At 37.6% G+C, this 14,061-nt stretch overlaps 1 protein-coding gene across 1 annotated transcript; it reads left to right on the top strand.

Annotated features, from left to right (window-relative positions):
- The first annotated feature begins 3,492 nt into the window (after positions 1 to 3,492).
- Positions 3,493 to 13,995, top strand: ccnk (cyclin K). Its single transcript, XM_079639290.1, has 11 exons — positions 3,493 to 3,671; positions 4,987 to 5,266; positions 5,403 to 5,484; positions 6,613 to 6,744; positions 6,830 to 6,935; positions 7,055 to 7,112; positions 8,507 to 8,676; positions 9,720 to 9,922; positions 10,326 to 10,359; positions 10,461 to 10,529; positions 12,292 to 13,995. Exons 2-11 carry the CDS (start codon positions 5,064 to 5,066, stop codon positions 12,867 to 12,869), a joined length of 1,635 nt encoding a protein of 544 aa, XP_079495416.1. The 5' UTR covers positions 3,493 to 3,671; positions 4,987 to 5,063; the 3' UTR covers positions 12,870 to 13,995.
- Positions 13,996 to 14,061: the final 66 nt, after the last annotated feature.

Below are 14,061 nucleotides of genomic sequence, written 5' to 3'. Positions count from 1 at the left end.
CTGATAAAGTTCCCTTGGCCTCTGGAATTAAAATAGCCCCACATCATCACATACTCTTCACTATACCTGGAGATTGGCATGGAGTACTTTCCATAAGATCATCTCTCAATGCAAATCAAACCAGCTGTTAGGCTAACTGAAATAAAACCATGCCAATCTCCAGGTATGGTGAAGGGTGTGTGATGATGTGGGGCTATTTTAATTCCAAAGGCCAGGGGAACTTTATCAGGATGCAGAGTATCCTGGATCCATATAGTAACTGGCCTTTAAAAATAAAAATCTGCCTGCCTCTATGGGAGTTTAACATAGGGGTGTCCAAACTTATGCACCCTGTATTTTAAGGAAGAACATTTATTTATTTACGATACATTATTCATTCACAACGAAAATTGGTGTCCTTAAAGGTTGGATTTTTCCTATTTTTTTAAATTAAGGCATTAAGTTCAATTTCCAAAAGATGATTTTTTATTCCTCTTTTTAGTCAACTTTAGCATGGGTGTCTAAACTTATGCATAGCACTGTATATATACCAGGCACTGATTTGTGCGAATGAGCGGCCGGATTGCATTAAAGGATAATTCCGGTATTTAACACCTTGAGTCTATATTGTAGTTTGTTTTGGATGAACAAGAGTGGTGGACAACATTTTTTTGACAATGGTTCCTCTCTCGAGTTTTTGACTATATAAGAATTGGCCATGGACCCATTTAACATTGGAGTCAATAGGCATGTCCGAAAATGTCATTAAAAAATATAGACTCAAGGTGTTACCGGAATTATCCTTTAACGGTTACGGGTAATAACTAATGATCTTTGCAACGGAAGTGAATCAATCAAAACTAACTTTAGCTGGACAATAACTTTATTCTAGAGCTGCTGTAAAGCCAAAACAATCTCTGTTACTTTAATTTCCCATTATCACTGTAAAGCTGCTTTGAAACAGTCTATATTGTTAAAAGCGCTACATAAATGAAGGTGACTTGACTTGACATGAGAATATCAGTCTCTTCTCCTCTTTTTCCCCAGAATATTCAGTCTTTATCAGTTTGTGTTCAGTGTGAAGCAGACCATGGCACAATGCAAACTGTCAGACAGTACTGCCCTCTGCTGATAGCTACGAGAGCAGGCGTGCTGTACAATGTCCTTAAATGGGATTTCGTTGCATGCATTTGTGGTGTGGAGGTTATAAAACATTACTGTCATGTTCCATTTAACTCTTAAAGGATCTATTAACCTATTAAAATAATACATTAAATGGATTATCTGTTTATCTGTGTTTTTTGTTAATAAACTTTTGTGCTTGCATTTGGATTCTCTGCCTCAACCCTTCTCACATGTTACAATATTAAACACAGTTTAAAGTACAACGTCTATAGTGGAGCTGTATCCAAGACCCTTCTGATCTTATATTCTCTTACTTATTTTATATCTCATTACCTTAAATTTAAAAGCAGAGGGCCAGCTTCTAATTATTTCTAATATATTACTTTTTAAGTTTATATACAAGTTGTTCAATTGAAATAATATGTAAGAATATTAGAATTCTTACATATATAAAATGTATATGAATATAAAAGAATATGTAAAATGAATCAAGAGAATAAAATAAAACATAGCACAAATACAAGTAAACAGGACAATGGATGTTTCACAGTAAATAAGATAATTTGAACAGATAAGTCTTGAGTAAGGATTTGAATTCTGTAAGCGAGTTTATGTTCCTAATGTGAGGTGGGAGAGAGTTCCACAGTTTGGGTGCAGAGCGGCAGAAGGCTCTGCTCCCCATGGTACTGAGGCGGACAGAAGGAACAGAGAGATGAGTGGAAGAAGAGGATCGGAGAGAACGGGACAGGGTATCAACATGGAGGAGGTCAGAGATGTAAGGAGGAGCGAGATTATGGATGGCCTTGTAGTAAGCACGAGAATTTTGAACTCAATTCTGCATTGAACTGGTAGCCAATTGTAATTGTTGAAGAATAGGAGTAATATGGTGAGAAAAGGGAGTTTTGATTATAACACGTGCTGCTGAATTCTGAAGCAGCTGGAGCTTATGAAGGGTTTTGTGAGGGAGACCAAAAAGAAGAGAATTACAGTAGTCAATACGCAAAGTAACCAGGCTTTGAACAAGGATGGAAGCAGAGTCAGTGGTAAGGGAGGGGCGGAGACGGTTGATATTACGGAGATGGAAATAAGCTGACCGTGTGATGCTATTAATGTGAGATTGAAAAGATAGTGTACTGTCGAGGATGACATCCAGACTCTTGACCTGAGGGGAGGGGGAAACTGCATTATCAATAAGGAGAGAAAAACTATCAAGTTTAGAGAGTGTATTTTTGGTGCCAATGACAAGAAGTTCTGTTTTATCAGTGTTCAATTTTAAGAAATTTGAACTTAGCCAGAATTTTATTTCTTGTATGCAAGTGATGAGGGAAGAGGGAGGAAATATGGAATTTGGTTTACTGGAAAGGTAAAGCTGGGTGTCATCCGCGGTTGGCGAAACAGTGAAATTGAATATTAAATCTACGGAAAATATTGCCAAGTGGTAAAATGTATGTGATGAAGAGGAGGGGCCCCAGGACAGAGCCCTGTGGCACTCCTGAGGTGACTGGAGATGGCTGGGAACTGAAGGATTTGATAGTGATGAACTGGTGCCTGAAACCAATGTAAAGGAGTGTTAACAATGCCAATAGAGGATAACCTATGGAGGAGGATGGAATGAGAAATTGTGTCAAAGACCGCACTCAGATCAAGGAGAACCAGGATGGATAACAGACCAGAATCAGCTGCAATGAGAAGATCATTAGTTATTTTGAGGAGTGCAGTTTCTGTGCTATGTAGTGGACGGAATCCAGACTGAAAAGGTTCATAGAGGGAGTTGTGGGTGAGGTGAGTGTGGAGTTGAGCAGCAACTATTTTTTCTAAAATTTTAGAAATGAAGGGAAAATTAGAAATGGGACGAAAATTATTGAAAGTATTTGGATCTGAACCAGGCTTTTTAAGTATCAGAGTGACTGCAGCAGTTTTGAAGAGTGAAGGAACAATACCGGTGGTAAGAGATGCGTGTATAATGATGGAGATAAGGGGGAGCAGGGAGGGGAGGCAAGATTTAACCAAGTTAGTGGGAAGGGGATCTAACAGACAGGTGGAAGGCTTTGACTTACGAATTGTTTCAGCGATCTCAAAGAGACTGGGAAGTTGAAAAATGGATAATAATTGTAATGGTTGGGGAAGATCATATGAGGGAAAAGGAAGGATGTTTGGATCAATGTGACGATGAATGTTATGAATCTTATATCAGGAGGTCATTACAAGTGACAGTAGTAATGTCTTCTTCCTACATTAGTAACTATAATAATGATAATGCTATTATCTATTACATTTTTACAGTTGTTTGAATTCCAGGAGCAGCGTAATGAGCTTTTGTTAATTGATGATTTGATTTGTTTTGTAGTGTCTGTAGCAGATTTATGCATTCTCCTCCAGGCCTGCAGAAGGCGCTAATGTTGCTCCTTCTGGGTTAATGACGCACAGTTAGTGCCGCCGCTGAGAAGTGTCAGAAGAAGACCGGAGTAAATGGCCGCTTCCATGTTGTGAATGTGAGACTGACAAAGATTAATTTTTACCTAACTGCCAACCTCATCGAGATCACAATCGTGTCATATATTACAACGGTAAGATAAATGAATTTTGTATGCTATAGTTGATTTATAAAATGAAGGATGAGTAACGTTAAGTGATCTGATCTCGCTCACGCTTTTAGAAGCGCTGAACTCCCACTTTCTAATTCTATTAATGTCAAAATTAATTGAGGGATAAGAGATTAAACAGCTATTTTCTCATAAACATCACATTTACATGTATTATTCAGCTACGTTAGTAACATAATATCATACGTGATCAGCGATATCTGAAAGATTTGGTATTTAATTGATTTCAGTGTGTGATGTCACTGATGTCAACACGAAACAAAAGTGTTTTAAACTTTAAATGTTACACAGACTCTAAGCTGATCTTGTTTATTGTGAATTCCCTTTAAATAACCATAATACAGCAATGATATCTAATGTTAATACAATGACATTGATGGTATTTTATAAACCCTGTCAACTAGAGTATTTCCACGTCATTCAACCCCAAATTGAACTAAATAAATAATGTATGTTTTTTTTTGTATGGTAAATGACGCATATTTTATTATAATTTAGAATTTTCAAGAAACAGATTTTCTATTCTTTCGATTTTAAAGAGCAAAATGAATGTGCTATTGTCATTGGAGTGTAATTCTGCTTTATTATATTGTTGCTGTACTACATTATTACTGTATGAAATTATTACTAACAATACTGACTGCTGCATTTGTTTACTTTATTAAAGTAAAAAAATAAATTAAAAAAACAATAATAAAATCCTAATCTACTGAATCTTTAAGAATCTAATCAGAATCTAAATTGAATAATGCAAATTGCAACAATTAGTTTAATGTCCAGAAGCTTTCCTGTAATGAAAAAAATAGTTTAAACATTAAAAAAATAATGGTAATACATAATGCTTTTGTGATTGAAATCCAAAATCTTTATTTACAGTGAAAAGTCAAGTCCAATCATCAGATGCATTTAATATAGCATTCTAATACAATGCAGGTTGTTTCGAAGCAGCTTCACAATAACACACAAGACCATAACAATAACAGTGTTAATGCTGAACAATTCATCAATTATGAAATAACTTTCAGCTGTCAAGCAGATCTAGAGGAGAAAACAGTGTCATGATTCAGTTTAATGTTGATTCAGTTCAGTTCAATAACAATTTTGCAAAGTTACGAAACAACTTTAAAAGCAGCTTCACCGAAAACGAGTGTTATTATTCAGCTCAGTTCGAGTTTTTATGTTCTCATTTGATAGTGTCAGTATAGTCAAATTGATAATATTTTCATTACGTCTTTTAAGCATGTTTGAGGTTATATAACTAACTAAATGATATGTTAAGTCTTTCGCAGTACAGATTATTGCTGTTCAACGGCGGACTGACAGTCCATTTTGGCATCAGCCTTCAATTCCTTCCAAATGAAGGACGGCAAGGAGAACTCTAACGCCACTTTTGGAAGTTTTGCCACAAATCTGGACCACACAAAGCCATGCTGGTACTGGGACAAGAAGGATCTGGCCCACACCCCATCCCAGTCGGACGGCTTGGACCCGGCCACAGAAGCCCGGTACAGACGAGAGGGGGCCCGGTTCATATTCGACGTCGGGACACGTCTGGGACTGTATCCTTTTAATGCTGCCATTTCTAGCTTTTTAATGCAGTTTAGTGCAAGTACGTCTTGCTCTGCTGACATCTGTGTAGGGCTGGGTTTTAAATACGGAGAGGAATTTGATATTATCCTTAACCCATTTTTTAAGACATTATGACACTCTGGCGACTGGAATAACATACTTTCATCGTTTTTACATGTTTCATTCTTTCAAGCAGTTCCCTAGATATGTAAGTACAACATGCTTTGATAATCTGGTCATTGCTATTTTATGTATATTTTAAAAAATAAATATATATATATATATTATGTTTGGCAGGTGTTACAGGATTCTAGGAATGTTTGTTCAGATTTTGTAGTGATAAAGCAAAAAGGCACTTGAGACTGTGTTACAGTGATTTTATAATTTTTCTGAATTAAAAATGGTTGTATATACAGCACACCCATTAAGATTCCTTTGCAATGCAATGTAGGCGATAGACTACATTTATTTGAATATACTGACCACCGTTTATTACCACAATAGTAGTGGTAGATCTCGAGTACGGTTGAGGGAAAGATGGGTCTTTGGTTAAAGCTAAATTATTGTATTTCTCAATAAATAAATTTTCATAAACCTCATTTGCAAAAACACAGAGAGCTATGGAGACCCTGAAGGGAAAAAATATGATGTTTTGCGTTCGCCCAAGAAACTTTGCGTTCCATCGCAAAAACTTCTGCGTTCAGCCGAAAACCTTTTTTGTTTGCTCACAAAGAGCTCAAAAGCTTTAGCGAGCGAACGCAAAGTTTCTCGAAGAAAAAAAAAACTTTTGCGCGAAAATGCAAAAGCATTGACTTATTGTGTCTGGGTGTGTGAGATGTACAACAGACATAATAAAAAAAATAAAATACAATAAAAACATATTGATGAGAATAATGACAATGATAATAATAGTTAAAATAATAACTGGAGGATGAGGAAGATATGAAAATATATATAATTATATAATAATAGTAAGAATAGTAATAGTAGTAGCAATAATAATAATAGCAACTAGACTTTTCATCAGGAAAGAACTGTCAACTGTCGCCCGCACTGAAAATTGATCGGTTGGGTCCTTACATACGCTTCGTGAGGCACACTCGCTCACACACGCAAGGTCTCTCGCTCCCTCTCTCTGATCACTCTTGCTCGCTCGCTCTAGATTCTGGGAGATTTTATCTAATTTGCGGGCATCAGGGAGCCGCTATCAATATGCGGGAGACTCCCGGAACTTCCGGGAGACTTGGGATGTCTGCTGAGTAAACGGTGAATGTTAAAGCTTAGCACTAACACTCTAAAGTGAATCACGATTATTCATATACGTTTCCCTGTACAGGTGACCGGAGCTTGTTGTCTCTTCTTGGCTGGTAAAGTTGAAGAAACCCCCAAGAAATGTAAAGACATCATCAAAACGGCTCGCAGTCTGCTCACCGATGTACAGTTTGCGCAGTTTGGAGATGATCCGAAGGTTTGCAACCCATTCAACACACACACACTCTGTCTCATCACGGCAGCACTGTTTTAAACATCACTTGTTGTTCGTGTTTCCACAGGAAGAGGTCATGGTCTTGGAAAGAATTTTACTCCAGACAATCAAGTTTGATTTACAAGTTGAACACCCCTACCAGTTTCTGCTGCGCTACGCTAAACAGCTCAAAGGTATTGTTAGGTTTGAGACGGAGTTTAAAATTTCATTTTGAATTTAAGAAGTCAATTCAAGTTTTTTATATATATAGTGCTGCTTTGTGACGTTGCTCATTGGATGGTTTCATTTTTAGGTGACAAGAACAAAGTTCAGAAGCTTGTGCAGATGGCGTGGACATTTGTCAATGACAGGTTGGATTGACTTTATTTATTACAAGTAATGAAACGGTATTTTCATTATTTGTATCATTAATTATATATTTTTGTCCCCATTTATCATTCAGCTATTGCCATATATCCATATCAGGGTTATTATAGTTAACTAAGATTAACCATAAATATATATATTTTTAAACCTGAAATAAAATAAAAGTTAACTAAAATAAAATATTAAAAAGCTTAAACTTATTTTATTTCAGCTAGTTGCCAAATCAACATTTCAAATCAAAATAGAAAATTAATTAATTGAAATAAACATTTATTTTCATTGAATGAAACATTTATTTTCATTGAATAAAAATTAAATAATAACATTTAAAAAAAAAAATAGAACAATAACTTAAACAACAGCAACATTACTAAAACTTTAACTAAAATTAAAATGAAAACAGAAAATACAAAAATGTATCTAATTGAAAAAAAAAAACTATAAAAATATCTCACTGATACTAAAATAATGATACACTGTCTCTCGGTAAAAACTGCACCTGTCCAAAGAACATTAAGAGATATTGTGATTTTCTTTTTGTGCCATTTATGTTCTTGCTCAATGCAAGAAATAGGAGAACTTAGAGGAGAACTATGGGTTAGTTTACACGACAACGATATGCTTTAAACTGAGAAGTTTTTCCTTTGAGTTTTCCACGTACAGACGACACCATCGTCAAAACACCATTCACACGGATCCGCGCAAACGACTAAAAGCGCTGTATTCTGCTGCCAGGCCATTAGATGGCGATGTAACACTATAGACTGAACACGTAATACGCATGTGCATGACGTCATCGTCTTCAGAGATTCACGTTTTTGTTGTTTGCGTGAAGACCGTTTTCAAAAACTTGCACTTAAAAACCCATTTTCAAAAGTTGCCGTTTTATGGCACCCGAAACGCTGTTGTCATGTAAATGAGCGGCCAAAACGCATAAAGTTTTATGGTTTTAGTTGAAAGCGGTGTCGTGTAAACAGCCCCTTAGACTTGTAATGGTAAATTTTTAGGTTAGAAAGATTAGAAAAATTAGAAACTATAAAGTTAGAAGCTGTGAAGGGATGCACAATTTGTGACATTGCAACTTTTCTAGTTTGTATGTCTTTTGATCACAGTTGCTTCGTTTACAACAGTGAGGGAACTATTATCAATTACATTGGGCCTCATTCACCAACCGTTCTTATGAAGAAATTTGTTCTTAAACCCCACTTACGCACTTTTTACGAAGATTCTGACATTCACCAATCTTTTCTTTATCTTGGATTTGTTCTTAGCTAAGAACAAAATCTACGCACACTCGAGCACTCTTACGCACATTTGGGTGATGACAGTTTTCTGCTTGCACAGTAATAATAACATGTTTGTGTGTCGCACGTTCCAGTCTCTGCACGATGCTGTCCCTTCAGTGGGAGCCTGAGATCATAGCAGTGGCCGTCATGTACCTCGCCGGCCGGCTGTGTAAGTTTGACATTCAGGAGTGGACGTCTAAGCAGTCGTCCCGCCGCTGGTGGGAGCAGTTTGTCCAGGACGTGCCAGTGGAGCTGCTGGAGGGTGAGAGACTGGCTTTGACAAACTCTCTGTCATAATAATCAATTACCGTATACTACCAGTCAAAAGGTTTGGATCAGTAAGATTTGTAATGTTTTTTAAAAAAGTATCTTATGCTCACCAAGGCTGCATTTATTTGTAAATACACAAAAAAAGTATTATTGTGAAATATTATTACCATTTTAAACCGCTGTTTTCTATGTTAATATACAGTAAAGTGTACTTTCCTGTGATCAAAGCTGAATTTTCAGCATCATTACTCCAGTCTTCAGTGTCACATGATCCTTCAGAAATCATTCTAATATGATGATTTGATGCTCAAGAAACATTTCTCATTATTATTAATGTTGAAAACAGTTATTTACATTTTTATTTCAAGGATTCTTTGATGAATAGAAAGTTCAAAAGAACAGCATTTCTCTGAAATGAAAAGCTTTTGTAACATTAAACACCACTGTTCAAAAGTTTGGGATCAGTAAGAATCTTTATTTTATTTTTTGGGGGGAAGAAATCAATACTTTTATTCCTCGAGGGTAAATTGAATTGATCAAATTTTATAGTAAATACATTTATAATGTTACAAACGATTCTATTTCAGATTAATGCTGTTCTTTTGAACGTTCTATTCATCAAAGAATCCTGAAAAAAAAATTATACAACTGTTTTCAACATTGATAATAATGATGAATGTTTCTTGAGCAGCAAATCATCATATTATAATGATTTCTGCAGGATCATGTGACACTGGAGTAATGATGCTGAAAATTTAGCTTTGAATAATTTCACAATAATAAATTACATTTGAAAATATATTAAAATAGAATTTTAAATTGTCATAATATTTAGCAATATTTTTTTTATCAAACAAATGCAGCCTTGGTGAGCAGACAGAAGAGACTTCTTTTAAAAACATTAAAAATCTTACCGATCCAAAACTTTTGAGTGGTAGTGTAGGAATATTAACCCTAGCAGTTAGTTTGTCATCATGATGTACTGCTCACTTCCAGTGTTTCTTCATCTCAACACTCTTTTCTTGTGTTTTACAGACATCTGCCACCAGATTCTGGATTTGTACTCGCAGGGTAAGCAGCCGATCCCCCAGCAGCCTCAGATGCAGGACAAGGAGAAACCCCCACCCCCCCCTGCGGCCCAGCCCAGCCAATCAGGTGTGCCGAACCCTCCCGCTCAACCCCCCTCCAAGAAAAACTCCCCCCAGGCCAGCCCGCCCGCCAAGATTAAACGCCAACATGTAAGTCAAGCATTTACAGTCAGCTGATATACTTAGGAAAACACAAATTTGTGTCCCAAATTCATTCCAGTCCCTTCCCTGGCACACAGCCGTTCATTCCTGACTCTTAATTGGTGGGTCTAAGGTGCTGTCTCCTTCAGGATTATGGGTAGTGTAGTTCTTTCCTGGGAATTTGGCTAAAACTGATTTAATTTTTAAAAGTGGGAATCACATTAAATTGTGGCTTTTACAGAAACTGTATAGCACTGCAATTAACAATTTTGAAACTCAGGGCAGATCTGTGTCAAAATAAAACAAATATTTGGCTGAAAATGAAATGTGCTTTATTTGTTACGATATGAAACAAAGTCTCAGCAATGTAATGCAATGTAAATGTTTATATACAACTTCTTTTGTTTTGTAGGTCTCTCCTAAAGATGAACCTAAAGCCCCAGCAGGTAAATCACTGTATATTTTATTGTGTCATGATAATGAATGTCTATTGTGAGATGGTGAATTACCATTATTAAGTGTTCATTTATCTTTGTCTTTGTTTCAGAACAAGTTGGGTCTAAGATACCCCGCCTGGAGAGTCCGATGCCCCCTCTTCCTGTGTCCCAACCCCCAGGTGAGGCTTTCTGGAGTTTGAAATAAGCAGCAGAATAAATCTTTGGATACATGTTCATTACTCATCATAAACCAAAATACAAAGTAATCTGATTCGTTTACATAACATTTATGGGATTTGCCCAATGGGGTAATATTAAATTTTTTAAATTATCTTGATGCTACATAATAGATTACTCTACATCCTGGTACTTCAGACAAACTGCTTTTAGTAATGCATATACAAACACACACACATACATGCACTACTGTTCAAAAGTTTAATCAAACACTTAATGAGTTTTAAGAAATAAGCAAGTAATCACATCATTACCACATAGCTAAAGATTGGCCTCTGCTGATCCTGCAGCCAATGAGATTGCTTGCTCAACATTTAAATAATCTAGCAACTAGCAACACTGGTCCTGCAGTGCTCTATCAGAGTTCCTCTGAAACCTCCCCCAGCTCCACCTGCCTAGATCTGCTACAGGATTTATGTCTGTCTATGTTTGGGTTGCTTTAACTTGTGTTTGGGAATGCAACATGCTCCTTCCATCTTCCCAAACTGGTAATTAGAAACGCATATCAACAAAAGAGAATATTAAGGAGAGTGACAACGATAAAAGAAAACAATTAGATTTAAATAACACCATTGTCGCTGAATTTGACTTATATTTAAGAAGCCCCCAAGAAGTTTCAAGCTACTTTCCCAAGCCGTTGGCTGGGGAAAGTAGCAATAATAATAAAGAACAATCAGATTGCCAAGTGTCATCGTTGTCACAAATTTTGGCTAAATAATTGACAAGACTTTCATATAAAAAAAGAAGAAATTAAGTCGTCAAGTCACCTTCATTACAGTATGGATTGTTTCAAAGCAGCTTTACATTGATAACAGAATTTAGCGTAACAGTGAAATTGCGAAGATCATTAGTCAGTAACTCAGGGACCGCTAACACGACACCGTTCCAACACAAAACCCACAACACGCTCCGGCCACCCATCCACACAAAAAGTGGCTGGTGTCTCAAGAACGCACTCCCCGAAATAGGCTTGAAGATGCAAACGATTATCCGTTTTCTCTGTGCAAACCTCAAAAACGCAATTCCCGTGAAAATTAAGGCCCTTAATATTAGTATTGTATATTTAAGGTTGCAAATCAAATAGTATTAAAGGAGAACTCCAGCGCAAAATGAACCTTTGATCAACGAAACGCCGATCCAAATGCGCTGAACTGTGTAGAATCTCATATGGTCCAGCGCATTTAGATCGGCGTTTCGTTGATTGACTGATCGAGTCTGTTTTTCAAAGATGGCTTCTGCTTGTATACGTGAAGTTGACTGTATGTATAAAATATAAAATAACTGTCTGGACACTGTCAAAGTTCTCAATGCTTCGGTTTGAAGGTAGGGACCCTCATTATGCTACCGTGTTAGTGTGGGGCTATTTTGAGCCTTGTTAGTGGTATTAACAAGTGATTTTTATTTGTCATTACACTATGCCCAATATACTAGCGTTATACTAGCGTTATAGGCTAAACTGTTTTTAGAGATAAAACTATTTACATTCGATAATCATGAAAACAAATCTCAGATAACGGTTGACTAGGTAACAATGTGTAATTAGACCAAAGGTTCATTTTGCGCTGGAGTTCTCCTTTAATTATTATAAATATTGTTTTTTTGTATTACATTTTAAATCACAATTGTAATTTTTATAGATTTTTCATAAAGGACTCTATTCATTAGTGTATCAATGATGCTAAAAGCTTGTCTGCCCACACACAGATCGCAAGGCTCCCTCTGCCATCCCAGCGCCTCCTGCTGAAGCAGAACCAGCCACACCCACTGAAATGGACCCAGCACAGGGGCCGGCTCCTCCCCTGCCCCACGGGGCCCCGCCCCCTCTGCCTCACCGCCCTCCCCCCCCTCCGCCCTCCAGCTACATCATGGGAATGTCCACGTCCAGCTCGTACATGTCCGGGGAGGGGTTTCAGAGCCTGCAGTCCATGATGAAGACCGAAGGGCCCTCTTACGCGCCCATGCCTCCTTCATACGGACTCCCTTACCACCCGCACGTCTATTCACACCAAAACCCCCCGCCTCCAGGCCCTCCCCCGACCACCTACCCTCCTCCCAATCTGCCCCCGCCCACCCCATCTTACCCTCCTCCAGGCTACAACCCCAGCTACCCCCCACCACCCCCACGCATGCCACCAGGGCACAGTGGGCCCCCTCCGGGCATGGGCCTCCCCCCCACTGGGTACCCTCCTCCGCCCGTCCCGCCCGGCCAACCTCAGGTGCCGCTGCCCCCCCACGCCATGCCGCCCGTGGCAGGAATGAACAGAGGGGCGTGGATGAGATGAGAAGTGATGAAAGCAGTTCTTTACACCCATGATACATGTGCCTGTATACAGCATATGCCATCTGTACCAGGTTTATATGTATTCTGATGCAGGTTTCACAGGAAGATACAGACATTTCAGCTGCCAAGTTGAACACTGAAGGAATTTAAGTGTCAGGGAGACCGTGAACTACAACAGACTTCCGCTTGGGTTCAGGGTGTCACCATTCGGTGAGACTTCCTCTCCACTTATTCAAATTAAAGGGATAGTTCACCTCAAAATCACCCTCATGTTGTTCTAAATATGTGAATTTCGTCAAATCTTCATGGATATTTTTCCATGCAGTGACAATTGGTTGTCTTTCTGCAAAAAGGACAAAAAAAACCCCACTATAAAAGTAGACTTATTGTCCATGACTTGGTCTTTTCTAAGTCTTCTGAAGTCAGACAGATCGCACAGGCAGAATTCAATTGATTTTAGAGCTGATTTCATCTTTAAAGTTCCTCACACTAAGCATTTGTTTGGTTTCAGAAGACATGGAATATAGTAGTATGAATTATTATTATTTTTTAATTCTCATTCTGGTCAATATAAATGTTTTTTGTATAAAAAATATCTGACAAGAGGTAAAGATCTCTGTGTTCATTGGAAACAAAAGTCATACAGGCTTTGGAATGACATGAGAGTGAATAAATAATGCCAGGACTTTCTGTTTGGATGAACTATCCCTTTAAATTCATTCACATCACCACTTACATTCCAAACACCTTTCTGAATTATGAATTCTTGGTTGTAAATATGATTTATTCTGTAATATCTTTAGGGAACCCCTTTTTTCCTCTCTATGTTATGTCTTTACATGCCTCTGGCTTTGCTTTTTAGTTGGTGTGTTGCCGAATTCATATTATTTGCTTAGCAACATGGGGAAAATGTCCCCAAAAATCATCCTTGGCAGTCCTTTTATTCAGATGCGTTTCTGGCATCTTTGACTGAATTCAGTGCATTGATTGATGGACATTGTTAGTATCATAGTTTCCCATATGTGCCTTAGTTTGGTTAATAGTTGATTGGCAAAGGACTTGCTGTGCACAGCCATTGTGTTTGCGTTTTTTTTTAGGCAGATAATAAAAATCTTTTTTTCCCTTAAGCATTTATTGAATTTTCTTGTGTTAAAGAAATCATTGACTGTACCACTGTCATGCTATCAATTACC

The sequence above is a fragment of the Phoxinus phoxinus genome, assembly GCF_949152265.1.
Source record: "Phoxinus phoxinus genome assembly, chromosome: 16".
NCBI lineage: Eukaryota > Metazoa > Chordata > Actinopteri > Cypriniformes > Leuciscidae > Phoxinus > Phoxinus phoxinus.
This window is presented reverse-complemented; position numbering and strand designations above follow the sequence as displayed.